This window comes from Thunnus thynnus, chromosome 3 (assembly GCF_963924715.1).
Source record: "Thunnus thynnus chromosome 3, fThuThy2.1, whole genome shotgun sequence".
Classification (NCBI taxonomy): domain Eukaryota; kingdom Metazoa; phylum Chordata; class Actinopteri; order Scombriformes; family Scombridae; genus Thunnus; species Thunnus thynnus.
In genome coordinates, this window is record NC_089519.1 from 6352589 (window position 1) to 6374907 (window position 22319).

The 22319-nt window shown below is 40.8% G+C and overlaps 1 protein-coding gene across 2 annotated transcripts in view; it reads right to left on the reverse strand.

Annotated features, from left to right (window-relative positions):
* The window catches only part of adcy9 (adenylate cyclase 9), a 36953-nt gene that overhangs the window by 4080 nt on the left and 10554 nt on the right, over nucleotides 1–22319 (reverse strand). The window contains exons 2-10 of one of the 2 annotated variants that reach the window (XM_067582577.1): nucleotides 10071–10270; nucleotides 9847–9954; nucleotides 9410–9684; nucleotides 8854–8956; nucleotides 7219–7436; nucleotides 5610–5769; nucleotides 2229–2371; nucleotides 1678–1707; nucleotides 94–385 (exon numbers count right to left, since the gene is read on the reverse strand). In XM_067582577.1, coding sequence (XP_067438678.1) covers nucleotides 94–385; nucleotides 1678–1707; nucleotides 2229–2371; nucleotides 5610–5769; nucleotides 7219–7436; nucleotides 8854–8956; nucleotides 9410–9684; nucleotides 9847–9954; nucleotides 10071–10270 — 1529 coding nt within the window. Of the gene's footprint in view, nucleotides 1–93; nucleotides 386–1677; nucleotides 1708–2222; nucleotides 2372–5609; nucleotides 5770–7218; nucleotides 7437–8853; nucleotides 8957–9409; nucleotides 9685–9846; nucleotides 9955–10070; nucleotides 10271–22319 lie in introns of both variants that reach the window. The other variant, XM_067582576.1, reaches the window with a different exon arrangement.

A 22319-nucleotide genomic window follows, 5' to 3' on the forward strand; every position in this document is an offset into this window, starting at 1 on the left:
AGAACATGAAAAAAGTAAATATATTAATCATCGTTTGGATAAGCTTCCTAATTATGATAAGTCTGATATTTTAGTTTCAACAGCAACAAAAACCTTGAGCTGGTCAGCGACATGGATGGGGATGATGTTGCCCAGTAACCACTCAGCCTGGTCACGCATCGTCTGGATCTTGGAGCGGTGCTTGTCAGCCTCCACGTTGCCATGGTAATGGAGACGGTAGCTGACCTCAAACTCACGGTTGAGGAACCAGACGAGGAGAAGAAGAAGAAAGAAGGCCAGGACAGCCTCTGGGACCAGAAGGTCAAGAGGTCGCGGGGGAGGATCAGGGCCTGATTCTGGAGTGGTAAACGTTGAGCCGACATCACTTGATGTGGAGAGGTTCAGTCTGAGGGAGAAAATGAGAAGAGAAATGTGAAGCAGGTGAAGCAAAACAGGTAAATGATGAACAGGATTAAAAGGAGAAAGATGGAATGAGAATCCACCACATAACACATTTTTAAAAAACAGCTAAAAACCATGTAAATGTCGATGAAATTACATCATGATAACATATTTCCAGTGCAGCCTTGATTAAGTTTCATAGCAGGTTTTTGGGGTCAGTGACTCAAATTCAATGATCAAGGGCATATTTCTAGACCCACAATTTTACAGTTTCTCAACTGGCCTCAATACATCCCATCTGATGTTCAAAAATAATTGACTACCTTGCTACACTTACACGCCTTACAATTATGTCCATTTTTAACTGAAAACAACATGTCTATCCCTCATCTCTGGGGTGGTTGTCAAAAAGCATTTTGGCAGACGATGGAACATATTAACTACTTTTGTATTTACAATTAGCAAAGGTGTACATATAGAGTCATCACATTCAGTGTAAGAATGTTTGAGGGGTTTTTGGGGTCCTTAAATACCCACCTCAGAAACCTCTTGTTCCCTGCTGGTGGACAAACAAACTGCTGAATAAATAGAGGAGCTGACAAAACTGATGAATATATGAAAGGTCCTGAAATGTTGACTCATAACTAAAATAACAGTGTGCTCAAGTATGGCTTTTTATCATTTTAACACAGCTACATTCCAAGAGTATGGAGTACGTACTGTATCTGTGTGTGGACCGTGTCATAAACTCTAGGAACTAAGGATGTGGCCTCACTGATCCATCTCTGAATGGAAAACATTTCATGGAGAATGTGGCTGTCTCAGTATGTTTTTTGAATTCTTTTGATACCAATAAAATAAATTGACAATCGGGAAGTATAAACAGCTGATTGCACCTGTTGTCAGGTGTTGTATAACCCTGAGAAGGATCAGCAAATCAAAATGTTAACTGACTAAGGAAGGAGAGTAGTGCAGTAGAGTAGTTAACTGACTTGTGGCTCTAATACACAATTCAAGCCAGCGCAGGCTGCGCAGTATGAGTCATTTCCACCGCTAGTGACATTAAGCAGCCATTACTACTGGTGCACACTTACAGAGAGACAGAGGAAGAGGAAGAGGAAGAGAAAGAGAAAGAGAAAGAGAAGGATAGGACAATAAAGAGCCAGAAAGCATGAGATTGAGTAAAAGCCAGAGAGAGCTGTAGTTATGACAAATATAAAAGGGAGCCGTTGCTCCTGTTGACCCTTCAAATGTCACTCATCCATCAAACCCCTCTGTTCCCACGGAGACACTCACCCATGAACTGGCAAGCTGTTATTACCGGAGCTGAAAGAGACGATATGGTGTCAGTCAGGAGTAGAAACTGGTCATGTACACACATGCACAGACACACGCAGACACAAATGTACACGCATGAACAGACACAGATGACACAGAGCAAATTAAATTGTCTTTGCTGGCTGAAAAACAGGAAGATGGAGTTAATGCAGAATTATGAATCCATGCTTGAATTTATGATGAATTAATATTTGGTGTAGATCTAAGGTAGAACACTGTATATGGGAAAATAAAATGAGGATTTTGTAGTACTGCATGATGATCAGGTCTTGCATACTAAATGGTATAAACTCAGTTGAGCTCAGTCTGGATTAAGAATCTTATAATCAAAATGTCAAATGTTAAATTAAGAAGATGTTGTGGATAGAATAACTTGCCTATGTGTTGGTGTGTGTCTTGTAAATACACATGTGTATGAGTGTTTGTTTGCTCCTGCATGTGTATCTCTGCACTGTATGTTTACATTTGGTATTTATGCATGTCTGCAGATAACAAACGCTCACCTGTACCTGTGCAAGGGGCTGTACAGCAGCAGCAGCAGGGCGACCCCTGTAGCTGTGGCTAGGACTGAGCGCATCCAAAAACTCAGCTGACAGAAGTTACAATACTGAATGATGGCGAGGATGGTGGCACAGCACAAGAACATGGTCACCTGGAGGAAAGGATTTAGTGTTTGAAGTGATTTAAACCAACGCAGAACATGAATAATATACTGTAAGAGCAAAACATAACAAACAAAACGCAATTCAGCTCATCAGGTCCAATGGAATAAAGACCCAAGAAAACTGCGTGATAGGTAGTAGGGGTGTGCTCAAATACAAATACTTAATGCGGTAAAGCACAAATAATATATTGATATTTGTTTCATACAAATATTTTAATAATTATTTGTTTTCAGGAAGAAAAAAAAACATGTTTATCTCAGTCTCTCTCCTCTGCTCCGCTGTTAAGTCTATCAGCAGGTCTCTCTCCACTTTTATTTGAATACAAATACAAATAATTTTGCTGCCTCGACAAATACAGATACAAATACAAATACTGGGCTCTCTGCACGTCACTAATAGGTAGTGGCGAGCATATTTGTGAGCATCGTGCTGTATGAGTAAAGTAATACTGATACACTGTTACGACTTCAGCTGTAAAATGAGCGCGTGCTGTCAACAATGACTATCGAACAAACACATAAAATTACTTTCCACTGCAGACTTCTCTGAATGTAACTTTTGGCAGCCTTTGGCAGCTATATCATGTTCACCTTTTCCTAAAATATATTTAGCCTCTAATAACATTTTAAAACACCTTCTGGAAATTCGATGAGTTCTAGTTGTCAATTCAGGGAACATCTCCCTTTATTCCACTGCAAACCATGATGTTTCTGCATTTCTCAATGACTTTTCCTCTGTATTTCACTAGCTAGTGATGCTAACAATATCACACAATGTTACTGTAACAACTAGCTATGTTAAAAGCAAGGCACATGTAGTTTTCAAATTACTTTTACTTTTATTTTCAGGCTTTGAATCTCAAGTTTTGATTCCACTTTCATTTTAGTTACTTATGAGTATATTTACACTTTTAGTTTTTGTTTCCATTTAAGTTTCAGTTTTTTTTTCTTTTGTATCATCAGAAGGATTTTTTGAGAGGGATTAAAGATGATTGAAATGTGGATGTTTTATGAAGACTGTGTTCTTCTTAAGGCACACAGCTGATCATAAACTCTGAAGAACCAACTTCAAAGTAGGGTTTTACTAAATGTATCAGTCAGTTTCTAGGAATACTTAATTTTTCCATATTTTAACTTAAACTATTCAAACTTGAGATTAACCAGAAATATTATGGATGAAATACTGAATTGAATGAAATATTATATTATGGAGCAGAAGCAGCCGTAAAAAGCAGTAGTGACAAAATAAATGATCATCATCTAATCATCTAATAAAATCAGTACTGAGCTAAATTTGAGTGAATTATTTTATGTTTTATGTTGTTGTTCAGGGCCTTCGTGGTCTTAGTGGTCATGTCTTGACTTGACCTGAATGTTTTTACCTTGGCCACTGTGGTTTAGCATCATAGAATCAACAACCCAGGATAACATAATACTAGCGTTAAAAGACATGTTTCATCTTAGTTTTTGACTAACTCTCATTTTATGATTTCATTGTACCATATGTTTTTACCAACAGCTTTACTTGTGTGTTCAATTTTGTTACTCATTCTAACACTAGTTACACTAAAGATAAATATCTTTAATTAGTGCTTTCTTGCCCGGTGGAATATCACTTTATCGATGCCTTTTCTTAGTGTGCAGTTTATCTGTTATCCAACATTTGGAAGTGAAATGCGATCTAAACCAACTGTGGAATAAAGACCACACTCCCTTTCAAAATATAATCTTCATAAAAAAAATTTAAGGTTCACGAATGGGAGGAAATACCTTAATTCTGAGATATATGTGATGTAAAACGTTAATTTGGGCTCTCAAACATATGCATGGATCAAGCAAACGCACATGCAGACAGCAGTAGTCATTTGGGGACATTCGTAGGTTATTAATGATTACATTGACAGGATAACATCTTTTCCCCTCTCACTCCTACACATGTCCTCCCTCGTTCCCAGTCATGTCCCCTTCTAAGCACTGTTATTGGGTCTTAATATCTTCAAAGGCATTAAAGTCCAGAAAACTGCATATCTAATTAACAACTCTCCCTGAGACTACCGCTTTGATCTTCAAGCCCCGAAGAGATGGAGAGAGTGGAGGGGAGACACAGAGGGGAGACGGCTGGGGGAGAAATTGGGTGTTGAAAATCCTTGAAAAACAAGATATCAAAACACCGCACACATCTTGCGAGCAGCCGTTGGCTCAGTGCTGGAGGGGGAGAGTCAAACTTTTACAGAGCTAGATGTGGCCTTGACTCAAAACAGCACAAAAGCGCTGCAAAGTATAGCCGCTCTCAATCTTCTCACATACAGAATTCAGAAAAGAAGAAATGTCAACATTTATGGTGCCAAGGTCCACAGGCGAAGCCTCCTGAAGCCTCCTAGCTGTTTTCCTTCTACAGTTCCTATCAGTACTAATGCCAGCTAACAGCTCTGCTGGTCTCTGAGGATCTCTGGCTTCAGACCACCATGAGCAAAGTTTCAACCCGCCCAACTCTTCTCTGCTTACTTTGGCTTAGAGATATCAATGATGGCAAACCATTATAGCTTGGAAATCACAAGTCCTACCACTACCACAGTTGGCACAAGTTCCCATAACAGGAGAGGTAGCATAGTTGTACCGAAAGTGGCAGCAGAAGTTAAATCAGTCGCAGTACTACTACTGGTGGTGTGTCTTTAACTGATCACCAGCCAAAAAAAGCCCCCAAATGATTCAATTTGTGGTGTGTTTGATATTTTTAGGAAGCAGGAATGATGAGACCCAGAGCACATGGTTATAGTAGGAGCTTTTGACTTTGATGAAAACAGGCTTTATGTCCAAATGTTAGTTGCTGTACCTTATTAAAAGACTCCTATTACAATTATAACAGATGTCTCATCACTCATCAGATCCTGCCTCAGTTGTCCTGTCTGTTGAGATGCCAGTTTCAGCTGATGCAGAGATTCCTTCATTCATTTGATATTTTTATTCAAAAATTAAAATATTACTATAATTATTGATAATTCTCCTAATTGACTAATCTATTGTTTGACTAATTGTTTCAGGACTGCATAAGACACCAAACCAGTCATCAACCAAGCTGCAGTCAGTGTGATATGAAGGCTAATTGTCCAGAGGAGGATTTCTAGACAGTGATGCCCACTTACAGTACAATCTTTCCCTTGTATTCATTCACCCACACAATGCTTTCCAGCTTTTACCTCCCCAACCACCCAACACCCAGGTTTACCTGGAGAGGCAGGTGAACGCTGACGGTGAGGTGGGACAAGACAGAGATGGCAGGGAGGGACACCAACACGGCCCCGATCACATGACGGGGGACCCAGCCAGAGACCACCAGGAGCAGGGAGCGGGTACAGTTCATTACCTCATCCAGGTAGAAGGCCATACTGCAGGAGAGGAGAGGAGAGGAGAGGAGAGGAGAGGAGAGGAGAGGAGAGGAGAGGAGAGGAGAGGAGAGGAGAGGAGATGAGGGGGGAGGAGAGGAGAGGAGAGGAGAGGAGAGGAGAGGAGATGAGGGGGGAGGAGAGGAGAGGAGAGGAGAGGAGAGGAGAGGAGAGGAGAGGAGAGGAGAGGAGAGGAGATGAGGGGGGAGGAGAGGAGAGGAGAGGAGAGGAGAGGAGAGGAGAGGAGAGGAGAGGAGAGGAGAGGAGAGGAGAGGAGAGGAGATCAATATCATTCCATTCTTTAACTCATGATCTGAGTCAGACTGAGAATCAACAAAGACTTAAAAATAAATATAATTCAAAAAATGAAAAGGCTTAAAAATAGAACATATACAGAAAACAGAGTAAAGAAAAACATATTTTCTTTCCACCTATTATTCTCACTCCACCCACAGTCCTCTTCCTACTCAGTCAGAGGAAAAAACTAAAGCAGACTCTTCGTCAGTATTTAATTAAGACACATTATTAAAACACAACTACGCTGTCCAATTCCCAGCTAGAAGATGAAGATTTATTGCCCATTTACACATTGCACTAAGTGAAAATTAATTCACTTTGAAATACTCTCCACTGAAACGCATGCACACACATAGAAAAACACATCTTTAGCACTTACTGAATACTGGAAACTCCCAGCAGAAAGGGGATTTTTAGATTTGGAATGACACATCCAGGCAAATCATTCAGGTGCAATTTTTTTCATTGCAGGGTACAAAAGAGTGAGGTCTGCACACTGTTAAGCTAACAATAGATCATTTTATTCTCTTTTTTTGAGGCAACATTTCGATCTGTAAGAGCTTCCTCAGGCTTTGGTTTGGAACTATACCTGCTACCAGTATATCATTGTGCCAATTTCTGAGCCAATACTGGTCTTTCACAAAACTGGACATGAGCCAGTTGTATCTGACCAGGGAAATTAATCTATTGTGGTGAGGGAGCCAACCAACACATAAAATAATTTGTGTTGGTTTCAGTGGAGAGTTGTAATGCTACATGATGGTCTATCAGTGGTTTTGAATACTGTGCCACTGAGGCGCAAGAGATACAGGCTTTTATTCCCACTAAACACTACAGCAGCCAATTTGGAACAAACACTTGCATATTCTTGGGCTCTGATGGCACAGCACTAACAACAACCTAAATGACATTTTAGAGGCTTTTCTATCCTGCCAGGAAAAAATAAATCTGGGGAAAACATTGAGTCCTTGTCATTTTGTTACATAAAAACGGTCAAAGTTTGAGACAATGAGTATGTTATATAAATATGTTTTAATTGTCCTTAAAACCCATATTGGTCAAACTTCTTTTGATACCAAACATATGCGCCCACTCCCACATACACATCCTCAAACACTCAGTCCATCTGCATGTCATCTGCCTAAGGATCCTCACCGTATGGAGAGCACCAGGGAGGCCAGCTCCAACAGGCCAGCCAGGGGGGCCAGGGCCAGAGCAGCGGGAGCTGGAGGGCCCACGGTGGCCGGGCTCACCAGAGGTGGAAGGAAGCAGGCCAGGGTCAGGGCCAGGAAGACAAAACAGCTGAGTAGAACATCCAGGAAGGAGCTGAAGGTGGAGCTTGCAAAGGTCTGCACCTGGACCTCGTTTTTCACCTGAAGGGGAAGAGTGATGAAGCAGTAGCTGAATTTTCTCTGAAACCATCTCTGCACCTTACAATGCACATACATACATGTTTTACTATTATTTCTGTGCTTAGAGAGATAAATACAGTTTCTATAAAGGCTTAATTCATTTTTTCATTTTGTTCATCTATAAAATATAGAATATTATGAATGTCCAATGCACTATAAACAGAAAAAGGCAGGCATAAACAATCAATAAACCCCCAAAACATAATTCTGTTGAGCTTGTTTGAAAGGTAGGCAGTGATTATCAAGTTTAATACAGCAAACTGATGAAAGGTGGGTATATAAAACAACGTCTAAAAATGAAACAAAAAACTTAACGAAAAACTAAAATAGGGCAAATACTGTTGTTTACAAGTAAATAGAACTTATATACCTATTTATATTGTAAATGCCTCTATGTTTATGCACACATAAACAAAAAACTAGTGTGCTTTGTAAAATTTAACTGAATGTAATTTCAAATTATTGTATAACATATTTTTTAGAATACATGAATTATTGTGTGCATTACAAAATACCTATCTTAAAAGTGTAATACACACCCACACATATATATAGACCTAAAAATAAAACTGAAACCGAAATTAAAAACTAAAAACAAATAATTTACCAAATACAACCCAATATAGCAACAAAAATACAGAAGTAGACTAAAACAATTGTATCCACAGTTACAACTATTCACTATCTACACTTGATTATATATAAAATATATAAAAAGTGAAAAATGTATTAAAATAGAAACAAATTGAACATTTGAAATTATAATGATTCTGATGTAAATGATATCAGGAGTTTTAACTTTGCAGTTTAGCCAGAAAGTCACAACCACACAAAATACACAAAAAAATTGGCAATGTCTCCATATTGTAGAGATTTTTGCATGAGATGAGCTGAGAGGCTGAATGTTGGGAGTTTTTTCTAGCTCTGTAGTAACACTGGTGTAACAGCAGGGGGCTGCAAGGCTGTGAGGTCAATGCAGGCCAACTGGAACTAGTCCTGGGTGTGTGAGTGCGCTGCCACTAATGTGGCATAAAATTTGGGAAACGGGGAATACAAGGAAAAAGTTGTGGCAACCCCTCCCCCCAAATTCACTCACATACATTCGTACATGCACGCACAGACAGACAGACACACACGCAAAGACACAAAGCACACTGTCCAGAACCCCTCGATGTATTATGACAATGGTGTTTGTCTGTAATCCATGACTGTCAATCCACAATTCCCTTGGGATATATTGTTCACACGTGAGACTTGTTCTTTGACAAATCTCCTCACAAGGTTAGGAAAATTAGGTGGCTAATCAAAAGTAATTAGAATGTTCTTGAAGGTATAATAACACAGAAGTAGGAGTGTGTGTGTGTGTGTGTGTGTGTACCTCCTCCTTGTAGCTACTGCGATAGGCTTTTTCCAAAGGTCTCTCTAGGAAGTTGAGGCTGATCTTGTTGATGGGTGGCTTGAAGAAGTAGTCCTTCATCAGACTAGAAAGCACAGAGATTTTTATTTTTAGATTTCTCAATTCTGTCACCTCAGCTATTAAAGTTGTCAAGTAATCATATAAAAATGGAGTATGGTAGACTTCTGCAGCCTCTTTGTTGAGAGTTTGCATGTTTGCCTCTGTGTTCTTATACTGTATGTTCCCTGCCACACTCCGGAGAGAGGGAGCGTGAATGTATCTGTCTAACAATATGTGTTGCCTCTGTTGCAGACTGGCAACGCTTCACCCACTGCATGCTGGGATACCCCCCAGCCCTACAACCTTGAACGTGATAAGGAGCTTAAAATTGATCAGTGGATACTAGTAGAAAAGTGTATATAATTCATATAACTGGTGTTGAACTGTTCTTTTAGTCTATTAAAATGTGTACAAAACTGTACTGTCTACTTGAGTGGAATCATCAGTTCATGAATTCCACCTTTAACACCGTACTCACCTGTCCTCCCTGATAACATCCACAAAGTGGGCGTCACTCTTTTCTCTGAAACTTTTGGCACGCAGCTGCATAAGGGCGGAGTGGTCCATGCCCGTACCCGCTGCTCCTGTGCCACCAGCCATGCCTAGACTGGTGCCGGTCCCTGTGCTAGTGCTAGTTTTCTTCTCTTTCTCCTGGAGCATGTCGCACAGGGAGCTCTGGCTTGCTCGCACTGGGTCCTCCAGTGGGGGGCTCAGAAGACCATTGGCTGCCCTGGGGCTGTGACCTGGGATGAACTGGAGGTGGAGGAGAAGGTGGAGAGGAAGAGGAAGAGCAAAGAGAAAAGACACAAAAATGGAGGGACACAGGACATGATTATTGAGTAGCTTAAATTAATCATGCTTAAAAGGAGCGGTTGACAAATACACTGGTGCTGTGCACACTTGTGCGTGTTGTACCTTGGCACTGCTAGTCTTGTGCTCTTCCTGGCAGCCATTGAGCACAGCCACCTCATCACCCAGCTCTGCCCCGGAAGACAGGACCACACTACGGGGCATACAGGGAGGCTGGAGAGAGAGAAACGAATAGCCGAAAGAGTGGTTGAAAAATAAAAACACATCACACAGAAGCAGTTTGAGATACAACATCACATTACAGAGTGAATAGCAGAGGATTGACTTACCCCACTCCTGTCTGGTGGTTGGTGGGGCAGCAAGGGCTCAGCAGCCTGCGCTCCCCCAGGGATGAGGTCTGGGGTGTGGGGCTGAGGACAGGAGGCCAGGCTGATCCCAACAAAATCTCCATCTGGCAGTCCCAGCTGAGAACAGCCACACTGTACGTCGTGCTCCCACTTCCTCCCTGAGATAAGGTAGGTTTTCAGCCCTGAGGAGAGGCACAAACAGAAAAGCCCTTCTGTTTAGAACTTCATGAGCACAACCTTCATAATAATCTTCATAATATTCTTGGTTTGACTCAAGAGTGGCAGGAAAAACAGAAAAAAACTGCACCACACAGGAATATTAAGTGATTATAATTTTGATAACTGATTAATTATTGAAGTCAATTACCAATTACAAATGCCAAACAATTGCTGGTTATAGCTTCAAAGATGCTAAAAAAATGTTGTTGTTGTGGATCAGATTAAATCTCACAAAAAAACTTTGGGCTCTGATAATTTTGAGTGATGTGCATTTGTGATTTTTTCATATTTTGTGAAATTCCAACTATTAAAACACTGGTTAGTGGCAGACATACTCTCATCAACCAATCACAAGCTACTCTTTGTTGATACACACACACTAACAAGCAGGTAGTAATGCAATACTGGGTGTTTCACCAACTATGTTTGCACATCAGCCCAGAGCGCTGGCCATGTTCACACTGCTGTGGGGCCAACAAGGAAATACACAAACAGTGGATTAGAGTGGTGGCCCACAGCCAGCCGCTATCAGCCTGTTCAAACACACAGTAACCTGGCTAGCCAGCCTCTTTGTTCAAAGAGCTAAAGGTGCTGAACTTATTAGTATGGTGATGACTGGAGGAGTAAGTGTATGCTGATCTTGTCCAGGAGTCTTTATGGGCTCTCTGCCTCAAACTAATTGCTGATGTTACATTTCATTGTTATCCACACTATTTACTCTAAGAGGAGCCCCTCATTTGGCATCCCTGCTCCATGGACGTGAGTCATGGAGTTGTACCAATAGCACAAACTGAAGCCAATTTTCAACTCTTCATCTGTGTTTTTGCGGCAACCGTGCTGCAGCCCTTTCCTGCATTAGAGCTGATAGAGCATTAGAGTCAGATGAAGGCCTCCTGTAGTGATATACTGCATTACCCTACACTATTAATGTATGCTTAGCTCAGCTTTGTCAGAGATTTTTTTTATTGGATTATCACTGCAGATAGAAAAGTATTACATGTTTGCAATTTATGTTATAGAAACTTATGGTATAAAAGACAGTCGAGGGCCTAACTGTGTAAAATGCAGCTTTAATTCAGTTCCATTTTATGAACAATAGTTTGAATGCAAGCTATGTGCCCTGGATATATTTTCTGTTTAGTCTGGAAATGATTTGGAGTAGTGGAGCTCCAGGAGCTGGGCAAAACGTATTTAAAAATATATGAATATAAAAAGACAAATTAAATACAAAGACCAAATAAGCGAAACCGACTTTGAAAAGTCGATGCTGCCTCTTTCTCACACAAGAATATTTCACTTTTGAGCTATGTTCCCTTTGATGAGTGACATGAAGAATTGCTTTTAAGTAAATAGAACAAGTCTTCTTTGCCAGAGTAGCTTAAATCTCACCCCTGTTGCAATGGACAATCAATTGATCTCCTAAGGAGGCAAAACAGAATAATTCAAGAGATCTACAGAAAAAACTATTGAATGTTCCCAAAATGTAAGGAAGGATCCACTCAGTGAAACTCTTCATGACCCGACTACATCTCAGGCCACCCAATATGTAGGGTTTTTATCAACAGAGGCAGAGAAAATATGTGATGATGTGTCAGCATGTCTAAGTGTGAGCAATGAGCTCCGGACTCACACGTGAAAGTACGTACGTCAGTCTGATGCTGAGTGAGTGTGTTCATTAATCGGTTTGTGTACTACAATATATTTGCAACATTTTTAGTGAATCAAACACTCACCCACCCACAAACACACACACACACACACACACACACACACACACACACACACACACACACACACACACACACAGCCCATTCACTCATGCTGGTCTGTCTTTCCTCTCACTGGATGCATCTACAGTTTTAATCATCTTTCATCTCTTTGCTGAAGCCTTGTACAGGTTACTCCTGTTCTCCTACTCTCACCATCGTTTACAGCTGATATCTCATTTCCTTTCTGTAACCCTTTTATCATGTCTCTCTGCCAATGTCTGTCATCACATTAAGGTTATACAGCTAAAACACATGCTAGCTTTTATCTTAAACGTACAACAAATCATGAGTCTTATAGATTTCTTTATCTTTGTTACTTATTTTCAAATCCAGTGAACACATGAAGAATGACTGCCTTAAAAAATGATCATGGTATGATTGTCTCATTAATACTGGGTTAATTTGCCACAATCTGCAAACATAAAAATATACTCCAGTGGTTATTTGGCCACAGTGGAAACAATGGGTATGGCTGAGTTTCACCACAGCTTTTTGTCCTGCTTCCCTGTCTGCATAAATAAAATTTGTTATGAATGTGTAACTAACATTGAACTTATCATGGGAGTCTGGAAGCACTGTGTGTCTTGTTGGCCCTGGGACACTGTAGACTTGGCAGATGTCCTCAGCCTTTAGGCCAACAGCAACCCTAACTTAGGGTTTGAGTCCTTTGTCAAATAGGTGACAAAAGCCATTCATGAGACACACACACACGCACACATCCACTCTCATAAAAAGTTCTTAGCCGCCTATTAGCTCTTGGGCAAAAGTTGTGTTCTCTGTCAGATTCTTAATGGATGTTAACAGGGGCCTTGCGTACGACAAGTGAAGCATACAGCTCTGTGAACTGCCTCACGATGGCTTGTCTGTCTCTTTCTATTTGCTTTTGATCTCCAGTTTCAGTCCGTCTGTGTCTGAGAATGATATGACACTCTCACTGACTCTCACACACAGACTGACACGCACACAGTGAGCAGGTCATTAGATGGGGACAAGAGGTCAATGGGCAAGTGAATGTGGGCTGATATTCCTCTTTTGTATTGCTATCACTTCCTCTTCAGTGTGCTGAATTTGCCCTTTGAGAAGTCATCTTTCTTTCAGAAGAAAAGATTAAACCCAGCCACGTTCCTGTCTGCCTAAAAAACTGTCATGTAAATTCAACACATGACTCAGGACTTAAACTAAGCTTAAGCAGACCTGGCATTGGCCCTCACAGGAGAAACCAGCATAAACACCGTTTTAATGCGCAGGCTCACCGGGGCTCAAGCCCTGGGCCCAACGACGTATGTGTACGCTTTTTTGTCCGTTTGTGGTGTCTGGATTTAGAGCGAAGCGAGACATGACCTTGTGTTTAGTATCTCTGCTGCTCCTGTCGTATTTTCACTTTTAGTTTTCCTCTTTTTTTAATCTTTTGGTTTTCCCTTTCTGTTTCCAAGAAGTTAGATTAACCCTCTGAACTTCAGATAGTAGTGGTTACTGTTATTCAGAGTTTTTGTCAGTGTGTGACACAGGAGCGGGAAGTTAAAACAGCTAGCGGAGGTTAGCATGCCGACCAGTGTTTCAGTTTAACCAGTGACCATGTTATCTGGTGACTTTCAGGGGAATGTGTCATGGTTGTCGTGATGGCAGCTGCTAAAAACACAAACAGAACATGTAGATGTCAAGCCCCCAGGAAGTCACGTGATGCTATTTTGCCCAAAAAGACTTAAATTGTGAAAGAGACGTCTGTAAATCAACAGATACATTTTTTTGAGCATTACAACCCCCACAAAATGACTCGTTTCACTATAAGAATTTGATCCATTCAGTCCAATAACATTTCAGAACTCTAGAGGAGCCTCACTATTGAATCGTTTTAAGTTAAGTTAGCTGTAGTGCTAAACCAGAAGTTAGATGTCTCGGCCGGCAGAAGTCTCTAGTGAGCATGCTCCATGGGCCCATTGGTATATATTCGTCTGGTCCTTTTTATATTATGTAATTAAAATGATGTCATCAACAGGGAGAATATACTGTATTAATTGTATTAACCCAGATTATTGGGACTCTTTTAATTATAATTTTTACTTAAAATCTGTGTACCAGATGTGCGTTAGAATATAAAAACTCTGGAATAACATTTTCTAATTGCAAAAGTTGATTATATGTGTGTAGCGTATACAGCCTGCAGACTTGGTTGTAGAACAGTTACCAACAGAGACTTATGCCTGTATTCATTTGATAACAATGGTGTCTGACTAGGTCCATAATTTGGATCAGCGAAGAAATCTCCTAAATAGAACAAATATGTATATATCAATTCAAAACATCAAAGGATCCTCGAAAATTTAACAAACCAAAATCTAGTGTTAGATGACAGGTTATGTCGAGTTATATCATAGTCTTCATCTTCACCTGCACAGCCATCACCTTCTAGTGACAGTGAATAATTTAAAAGACTCTCTAACATCTATTAAAGTTTTACATAAAAAACACTTTGCAAATACTGTATATATGTAGTTGTGTTAACTTCCAGTTTGGTGTTTGCTGAGATCAACAGAAGAACCTCAAACGATTTAATGTCTCAAATGTAAAAATGTTACTCAGTCAGTTATTCAACTTTCATGTCAGTAACGGCTTGGAAAGTATTCTGAATAGATACATAGAGGCCGGCGACGAGGAGACACTTATCCTCCGTCTTGCTCCCAAGTGCATGCGCCTGCATAAAATGCTGACGATTTAAAGACACAGACACGGAGGAGATAACGAAAGTGGAGTAAATGGCGGAGAGATGGCGAGGGGGAGGACGACACCGAGAGTACTTTGAAGGTCACTGAGTTTAACATGCCTCGCATAACCCACATTCCTTGTCTACTTCCATTTCAGCTTCCTAACTTTATCAACAGACTCCTCTAAACTCTAAAACAGGCCTTGAATTGTGAGGGCATTTCAAAACTTGACATAATAGACACTGAAAAATTGTAGTTTTCCGACAGTCAAGTGCACACTAGGTTAATGTGTGAGTGTTAACTACATTCTAGATAAAGTTAAGTACCACGTGCGCGGTATCTTCTGTGCAGCTCTCTGGCATTACTAGCATTTTTGCAGCCAAACTCATGGAAACACACTGTAGAGCTTTCTTACGTGTGTGTTTAACTGTGTGTGTGTTTGTGTATTGATCTTCTCCAGGCTCTGTAAAGGCCGCACTCTGTGAAAGAAACTGACACCGGCACTCTAAAGTCTCAGTGCAGCTCAATGCTTTTTATTGATTTATTCAGACCAGCTGGCTGGAGCAGGGAGGGTTCAGCTAAGGACAGCTATTACTACTACTACAATACACGCAGACACACACACACAGATAAAAATGCCCATTCTGTATATACTGTACGTACACCTAGACATGTACACACAAGAGTTCTGGAAGACCTGGGAACGAAGCACAACCAAAACTGGTTTACAGTCCAGCTTGATGTCAGGTCATAACTTAATTACTATATGGTCACCAGACTGTGCAAACTTTTGATTTTGAGTCTGATAATGTGAGAAACACATGGAAATTACTGACTTCAGTTTGGCTTCATCTTCTTAAGAGTTTGTGCCTGTTGCATGCTTGCCATTTAATTTTTCCAGAGTTAGCATGCCCCAAAGAATTTAATTATAGACTTTTTATACTTTTACACTCTTAACATGCATTGCTGCCACAAAAAACACCAACGTTCCATGTCCAAATTACAGGAAGGCTCCTGTAATGCTGACATCTATAAAACTACTGAAGATTTGAATATACAAAACCGGTTAAGAGCCAATTCATTTTTAATGAGATGTTGTTTCGACTGGTTCACAGCCAGATTAGGTAACAGATGCTTACACTGAGTGGGAAAACAGTGCATTGAGTGTTATATTATTATTCTGACGTTGGATCCATTCAAGTCAAATTTCTTTAGGGTCATAAAATTCACATAATTTTCACACTCATAAAACCCTTCAATAATCCCTCACGTCCTGTGTGAAACCATCATTATGTCAACTCATGTATTCACACATTTCCTTTAAATTGTCACCAGTGTGTGTTTGCATCATTTACAGTAACTTATAGTACAATAAAATGTGTTTCCATTGTTATTGTCTATTAACCTATTTGCTTTTGGGTGCGCAAATATGGCCAGAAAATAGAAACATCTGCACAATATTGAACGCAAAAACCATTGAACACAACCTTAATATGTCCAGCACATACACCCCCCCCACCCATAGAGGTCATAACCCTTTACACACAAGACTCCCTTTCCAAAAAATATGCAGTATCTGCCTGTTTCATATTGAATGGATGATACATCCTAACACACACACACACACACACACACACACACACAGATACACACATTTGTCATTTCCTGCATGTATGACTCATCCGAGGAAGTGCTTTGCCTTTGCCCCTCATATCCTTATATATTAGAAAACTCCCCCAACGTGCTTATACACACACAGACACGACACACCACACGCACAGTCATCTTCACAGGACAAAATGTGAACACTTGAAAGAATGAATAAATGAATAAACAGAAGGATGAATGGAGAGGAAGCATAGCTATGCCGTCACATTCCACATATACACCCGAAGACCATAAACACTGCGGACGAACACATCAGAAACACACACTCCTGAACACATTGCACTTGTCCTGAAATTAACGCTAAACGAAATGATCGACAGAACGTTAATCTTTATGAACTGTTTCGATAATTGATTACCATAAAAATGTAAATGTGATCATTCTGTTGCTTTTCTCTACTTCACATTGTAAAATTAATGTTTTTGGGGTTGGCATCGGACAAAACTGTCAATTTGACACATGACCTGCTGCAAGACAATAATGCTCAATAATGACTGCGCTTAAACTCATAGTCAAACATGAATTAACACACCCACACACCCACACACACACAGAGATCCTGCTCAGCAATCCTCCTGTGAGCGTCTGAGTAAATGTTTTAGACTGAAACTGACATTTCAGACAATCCCCAGAGGGCCATCCCAATCTGGACTCTGCACTTCCTGACACATGACCTTTAACCTTATGGCGGCTTCCAACCCCATGATCAAAACCATCCCCAGTGACCCAAAGGTCGCCGGCTCGCCTCTGGTCCCACACAGAGAAAAGCGAACATGTGTGTGAATATAAGGGACAAAGAAAGACACTACACAAAAAAATTATGCAACAAAGCAACTTAAGTCAACCTCGAAAGTGAAGCAGCGTGGACAAATTCAGGCAGGTAGCGACTGAACATCCCCCTTCTCTCTTTGAGCTTCACCTAACTTTTTTCTCTCATTCTTCACTTTCATCTTGCTGCTTGGAACAGTCAGAAAATAAACAACTCTGGCACTAAAAATAGACTTCAACTTGTTTTCCCTTTTCGCAGACTTGGTCTTCCAACTGTCCAACTTTACTCAACTATCACTCTAACCTTCACCTTCAACTTTTTCTCTTTTGTCTTGCCAAACCTTACATCTCTCACCACCTCACGCTACTTATCTTTATATCTAGCCACTCTGTCTTGGCTGTACTCTCGTTTTTCAGCTGTCTTCCTTTCACTTAAACTTTCTCCCACTGGTCTCTATTTTTTTTTCTATCCCCCTCCCTTTCCTACCCTCCAGTTTTCTCCCTGGTCGGTGGCGGGTCTTGAGAACAGGCCTCGTGCAATAGCAGATGCCTCCATATTTGGACACGCTGATGGAACCGAGGGATGAGGCTCTCACACGGTCCTCCTTCAAATGCCGTCTCATTCCTCCCTCCCATCCATCCATCCCTCCTCCCTTCCCTCTTTTGTGCCATCATTTTAGTCCAGGGAGTTCCTCACTCTCTCTCCCTCTCTTTCCTTTTTCTCCTTTATCTCTTTTTTGCAAATCATCCTACACAGATTTAACAAAGCATCTATGGGCAGCCTGGTGGATCAGTGGGCATGTGGACCCTTGTCACAGCATCTCGAGTAGGAAAAGGTATCAAGAACTGGTTCTAACTGGAACCAGTTCCAAATAAACAACACTGCTTACTAATTTATATCAAAGTAAAGGTGTTTTTTTTCTACTTCATGCATATTTTTTCTTACATGAACAAGATTCAACAACAGGTTGATAAGCACAGCTGGAATTTGGAATCAATAAACTCTAAATGATACCCAAACCTTTGTCCCTGCGCTCTCTCTTCCACTAACATCTGTCTAATGAAGGCAAAATGCTTACCTCCTTTTTACCATCTCACTGTTTATTAATGACTCTTCCTTCAGTGGAACCTACGAGTGTGTGAGTATGTGTGTGTGTGACATATAGTGCAGTGGGTTGACGGGAACAGTGACGCACTCCGACTGTCACTGCGTCACTCTGATAAACACACACGCACACAGCTGTTAAAAGGCATTTTAGTGTCTCTCTTCAAAGGGGCTCTCGGTTTCTCTCAGGGAGGCCTGTCGCTCAGCAGCAGAGGACAGTCCTTGAGCAAGAAATGACCAACCTTGGTCCTGCTGCAAAGAGGACACTGATGACGACTGGCACATCACTGTGTTTCATGCATGTGCACACATTTTGGCCACAAATGGACTCTAAACACACTGGTAGGTTAACTGTAAATGATATTAAAATATGCACATGCAGCAGGGTGACGGGAAATACAGTAAACATCCAGCCAGGTATCATTATTAGACGATAATTTGAAGAAAACACCAATTTATGGTTTTCCTTTATGGGTTTATCTTCATATAACATATGAAGCAAACATGCACTAAATTTGCATGCTATCATTTGAGTCATACAGTCATTGCATGGGGTGATTCACTCTGGATTCACAATGCCCTCGTCATCCACACACATACATACACACACACACACACACACACACACACACCTCCCCCACTGCCCTGAGCCAGACTGTGGGAAATCCTTGGGAAAGGGTCATGACCAGAAAATATGCATCTTCTTTTTCTCTCTTTCCCTCCTTCTTTTCTTCTTCCCTCTGTTGTCACACAGCTCTGTCTTTCCACAGACCACCAGGGAACAGTGCTTTACAAGCTGTTCATGGTAAGGCTTGACCGATACAGGTTTTTGAAGGCCATTACTTACATTTTTAGACAGATATCTCAGGTATTTTGTGGTGATGTCATGCATCTGAAAATGTGTAAATTTGTATGCTATAGACATTATTCATATGCATTGATTTATCAGCTCATTTAAGTAGAAAACACCCGAAATTCACAATGTTTGCAAAAGTTCTATTGTCATTTTTGTAAACAATTTTTTAGCAACCTAAAACACATATTCAAGCTGTGAAAAAGGGTTTTTTTTCTAGTCTCACCATTTTACATCAAAATCTGACCATCACTAAGGGATAAATCCATTTAAGTAGAGGCAGATATGCTATTATATCCCCTGAAAGTAGTTTCAATAGACAAGCATACAGGGCTACTGAATATATACTGAATGAAAGAACTTCACATCTTTCATCTGAGGCCATAAGACATTCTGGGAGACAGACAATATCACTGAGTGGGCAGGTAAAGGGAAAGAAGGTACACCTAGCAAGTAAAGCTGAATTTATAGTTTATAGCATCAAGGGGTTATGGTGTAGCTACAGAGCCTACACACGTATCCACCAGAGGCTACACCTTGACGTGAGCCTTCTAAAAAAATGTAATGACACAGACGGCTACACAGACACTGTAAGAACTGTATTTTGGGCTGCTTGTGTTTTCCTCTACAAGTTTCCCATGGCAGTAGAGATCGTTGAGAGTGAAGACAACATTAAGAAAAAAGAAGAAACACTCATTTATCTTCTCCTTTTCAGTAACACAGCCAGCAAAGACATCTTCACGGCGGAACTTCTGCTTACCATAATCACTTCTCTAAATCACTGCAAGAGAACAAGGACAGAGACAATATCTGTGCCAAAAATTACACCTCTACCTAACAGCTTGTCTTGAAATGAGCCAGCAAAGATTTGAGCAAAGTAATTCATCTCAAAGTGTCTTTGTTTGTCTGGCTTTCTCTGCTTATACCTTGAAATATCGCCTTTGTGAAATCTCCTTGCCCAAACCTTACTTCTCCCCACACAAGCGATAAAATCTCTTTCTCTTTATCTCTCTCGTAGGCAGCTCAGCTATATAAACCCGTGCAAAGGAAGCTCATGGATTTTTTAACAGGCTTGAGGCCGCGCTCCGTATCCATTATTCAGAACTGCCGTTTAACACAGCACCACTCCAGCATACTGTAGTTGGTGCACACACACACACACACACACACACACACACACACACACTTGCCAGTAGAATTAGTAGGTAAATGGAAGATATTAATATGGAAAACATGTGGCCTGAATGTGGGCAAACCCAAAATGAAAGTTAACAGAAAGACATTGACACACACACACACACACACACACACACACACACCCAGGCACACACAAATCCTTGACCCCTGCCGTTCTGACAGTCATACATTCTGTATGAGCTGGTCAATTAGTAACAGTATGACAGGTGTGTCAGGTAGGCCTTTGTCCCCGGGAAGTGAATTATCTGGGCTATCTAGCTTTTGATGGCCAGCAACCTGCTTGACAAGGCAGAGTTCAATGTTTCCACCATTTTCTCAAAGTGACAGCATTGCAAAAGACTAAAAAACACACATTGGGATGTCATGGTGGTCTGGCGGTATTAGATGTGTACTACATAACCGCAGTCCCTCTGGTCTGAATCTGTCTAGGGACCTTTGTTGCATGTCAACCCCCCTGCCTCTCTCTCCTACATTTCCTTTCTGCCTCTGTACTATAGCTGTGATATAAAAAGTGAATACAAAAGAAAGCCACACTGATAAACTGTCATTGTATTTAATGTTCATGCAAGCTGGCTTTATAAATATCTACTTAATGCTGCCTATTTTATGTTACACATTCCCCTGCTAGGGCCAAAACCACTAGGATTGTAGCTGGGAAGAAACTGCAAGTCACACTGTGTGTCATAAAACAACAAATGAAACCAGATAGTGAGTGCATCCACCTCTAACATCCCAGTAATTCATTACATGGTTTTATCTGGCTGTGGTGCAGGCTATGAGATAATATTTCAGCGTCTGCTAAATACTGCATAGGTAAACATACACATGTAAAGACAATGCCTCGCTGAATGAATGACAACTCAGATACAAACATAAGTATGTGCAACCTTTAGCCTCTATCACGTACGCACACACACACACACACACACACACACACACACACACACAGAAAACGCTAGAGGGACTGGATAGACCTGTCACAAAGATAAAATAACACTTTGAGTAGGTGACTCATCTGTTTGGGATTCAGCTAATTACAGAAATGAATTCAGACATCTACCAAAAATAGTAAGGTGTATTTCATGCATTGCAAACTGCCGGGAAGGACTAGTCAAAGATTAAGCGTGTGTGTGTGTGTGTGTGTGTGTGCGTGTGTGTGCATGTGTGTGTGTGTGTGTACTACACATCTGTAATCAGGCTAGGACAGGGTTGGGCACGCTTATCAACACTGAACACACACACAAACACATTTGACTCAACGCATTCTTGAGCAACAGGAATGACAAACTTCTAGTTAAATATGTGGGGTGGGTGAATAGTAGAGGCTCGATTAGACGACAGTGTGGGAGAGAAAATGAATGAGTGTTACTACAGATCTATTAAGAGAGGGAGCTGCAGTGAAAGACAGAGTGTTTTAAGTGTCTATTAGGACAGAGTGTGACAGACACAGAGGACAATAGAGGGTGACTGGGTTTCTATTAGGAGAAAGAGAAGAAGGAAGACTGGCCTCTCCTTATACCATCCCCTTTCTCTCCTTCTCTGGAGCACACACACACTGAACAATGAACAATAATGTGTCCAAAGTGTTTTGATAGTGATATGTTAGCACCATCAAGTCACATTAAGGATGAGGGTTGCATGAGAAAGAGGGTGATAAAACATGAACCACGGTCCTCTCTTTAATTACAACTCACCACTCCTTCCATAGAGATGACTGACACACCTATAGGGGAGAGACCTGTGTATGATCCCATATCAAAAAACTCAGCCTGGAACACTAAAATACCCACTGTACCTACAAATATATACTGTGCACAACTACCTACTATATATTAAGTAATGTGTCATTTTTTTTACCATTTAATATTTATCTCAGCACTCCTCGCACTCTTCACTTCTTTGCACTATTTGTATCCTGTTTACGGTCCACGGAAACGGTTTCACCTGTAT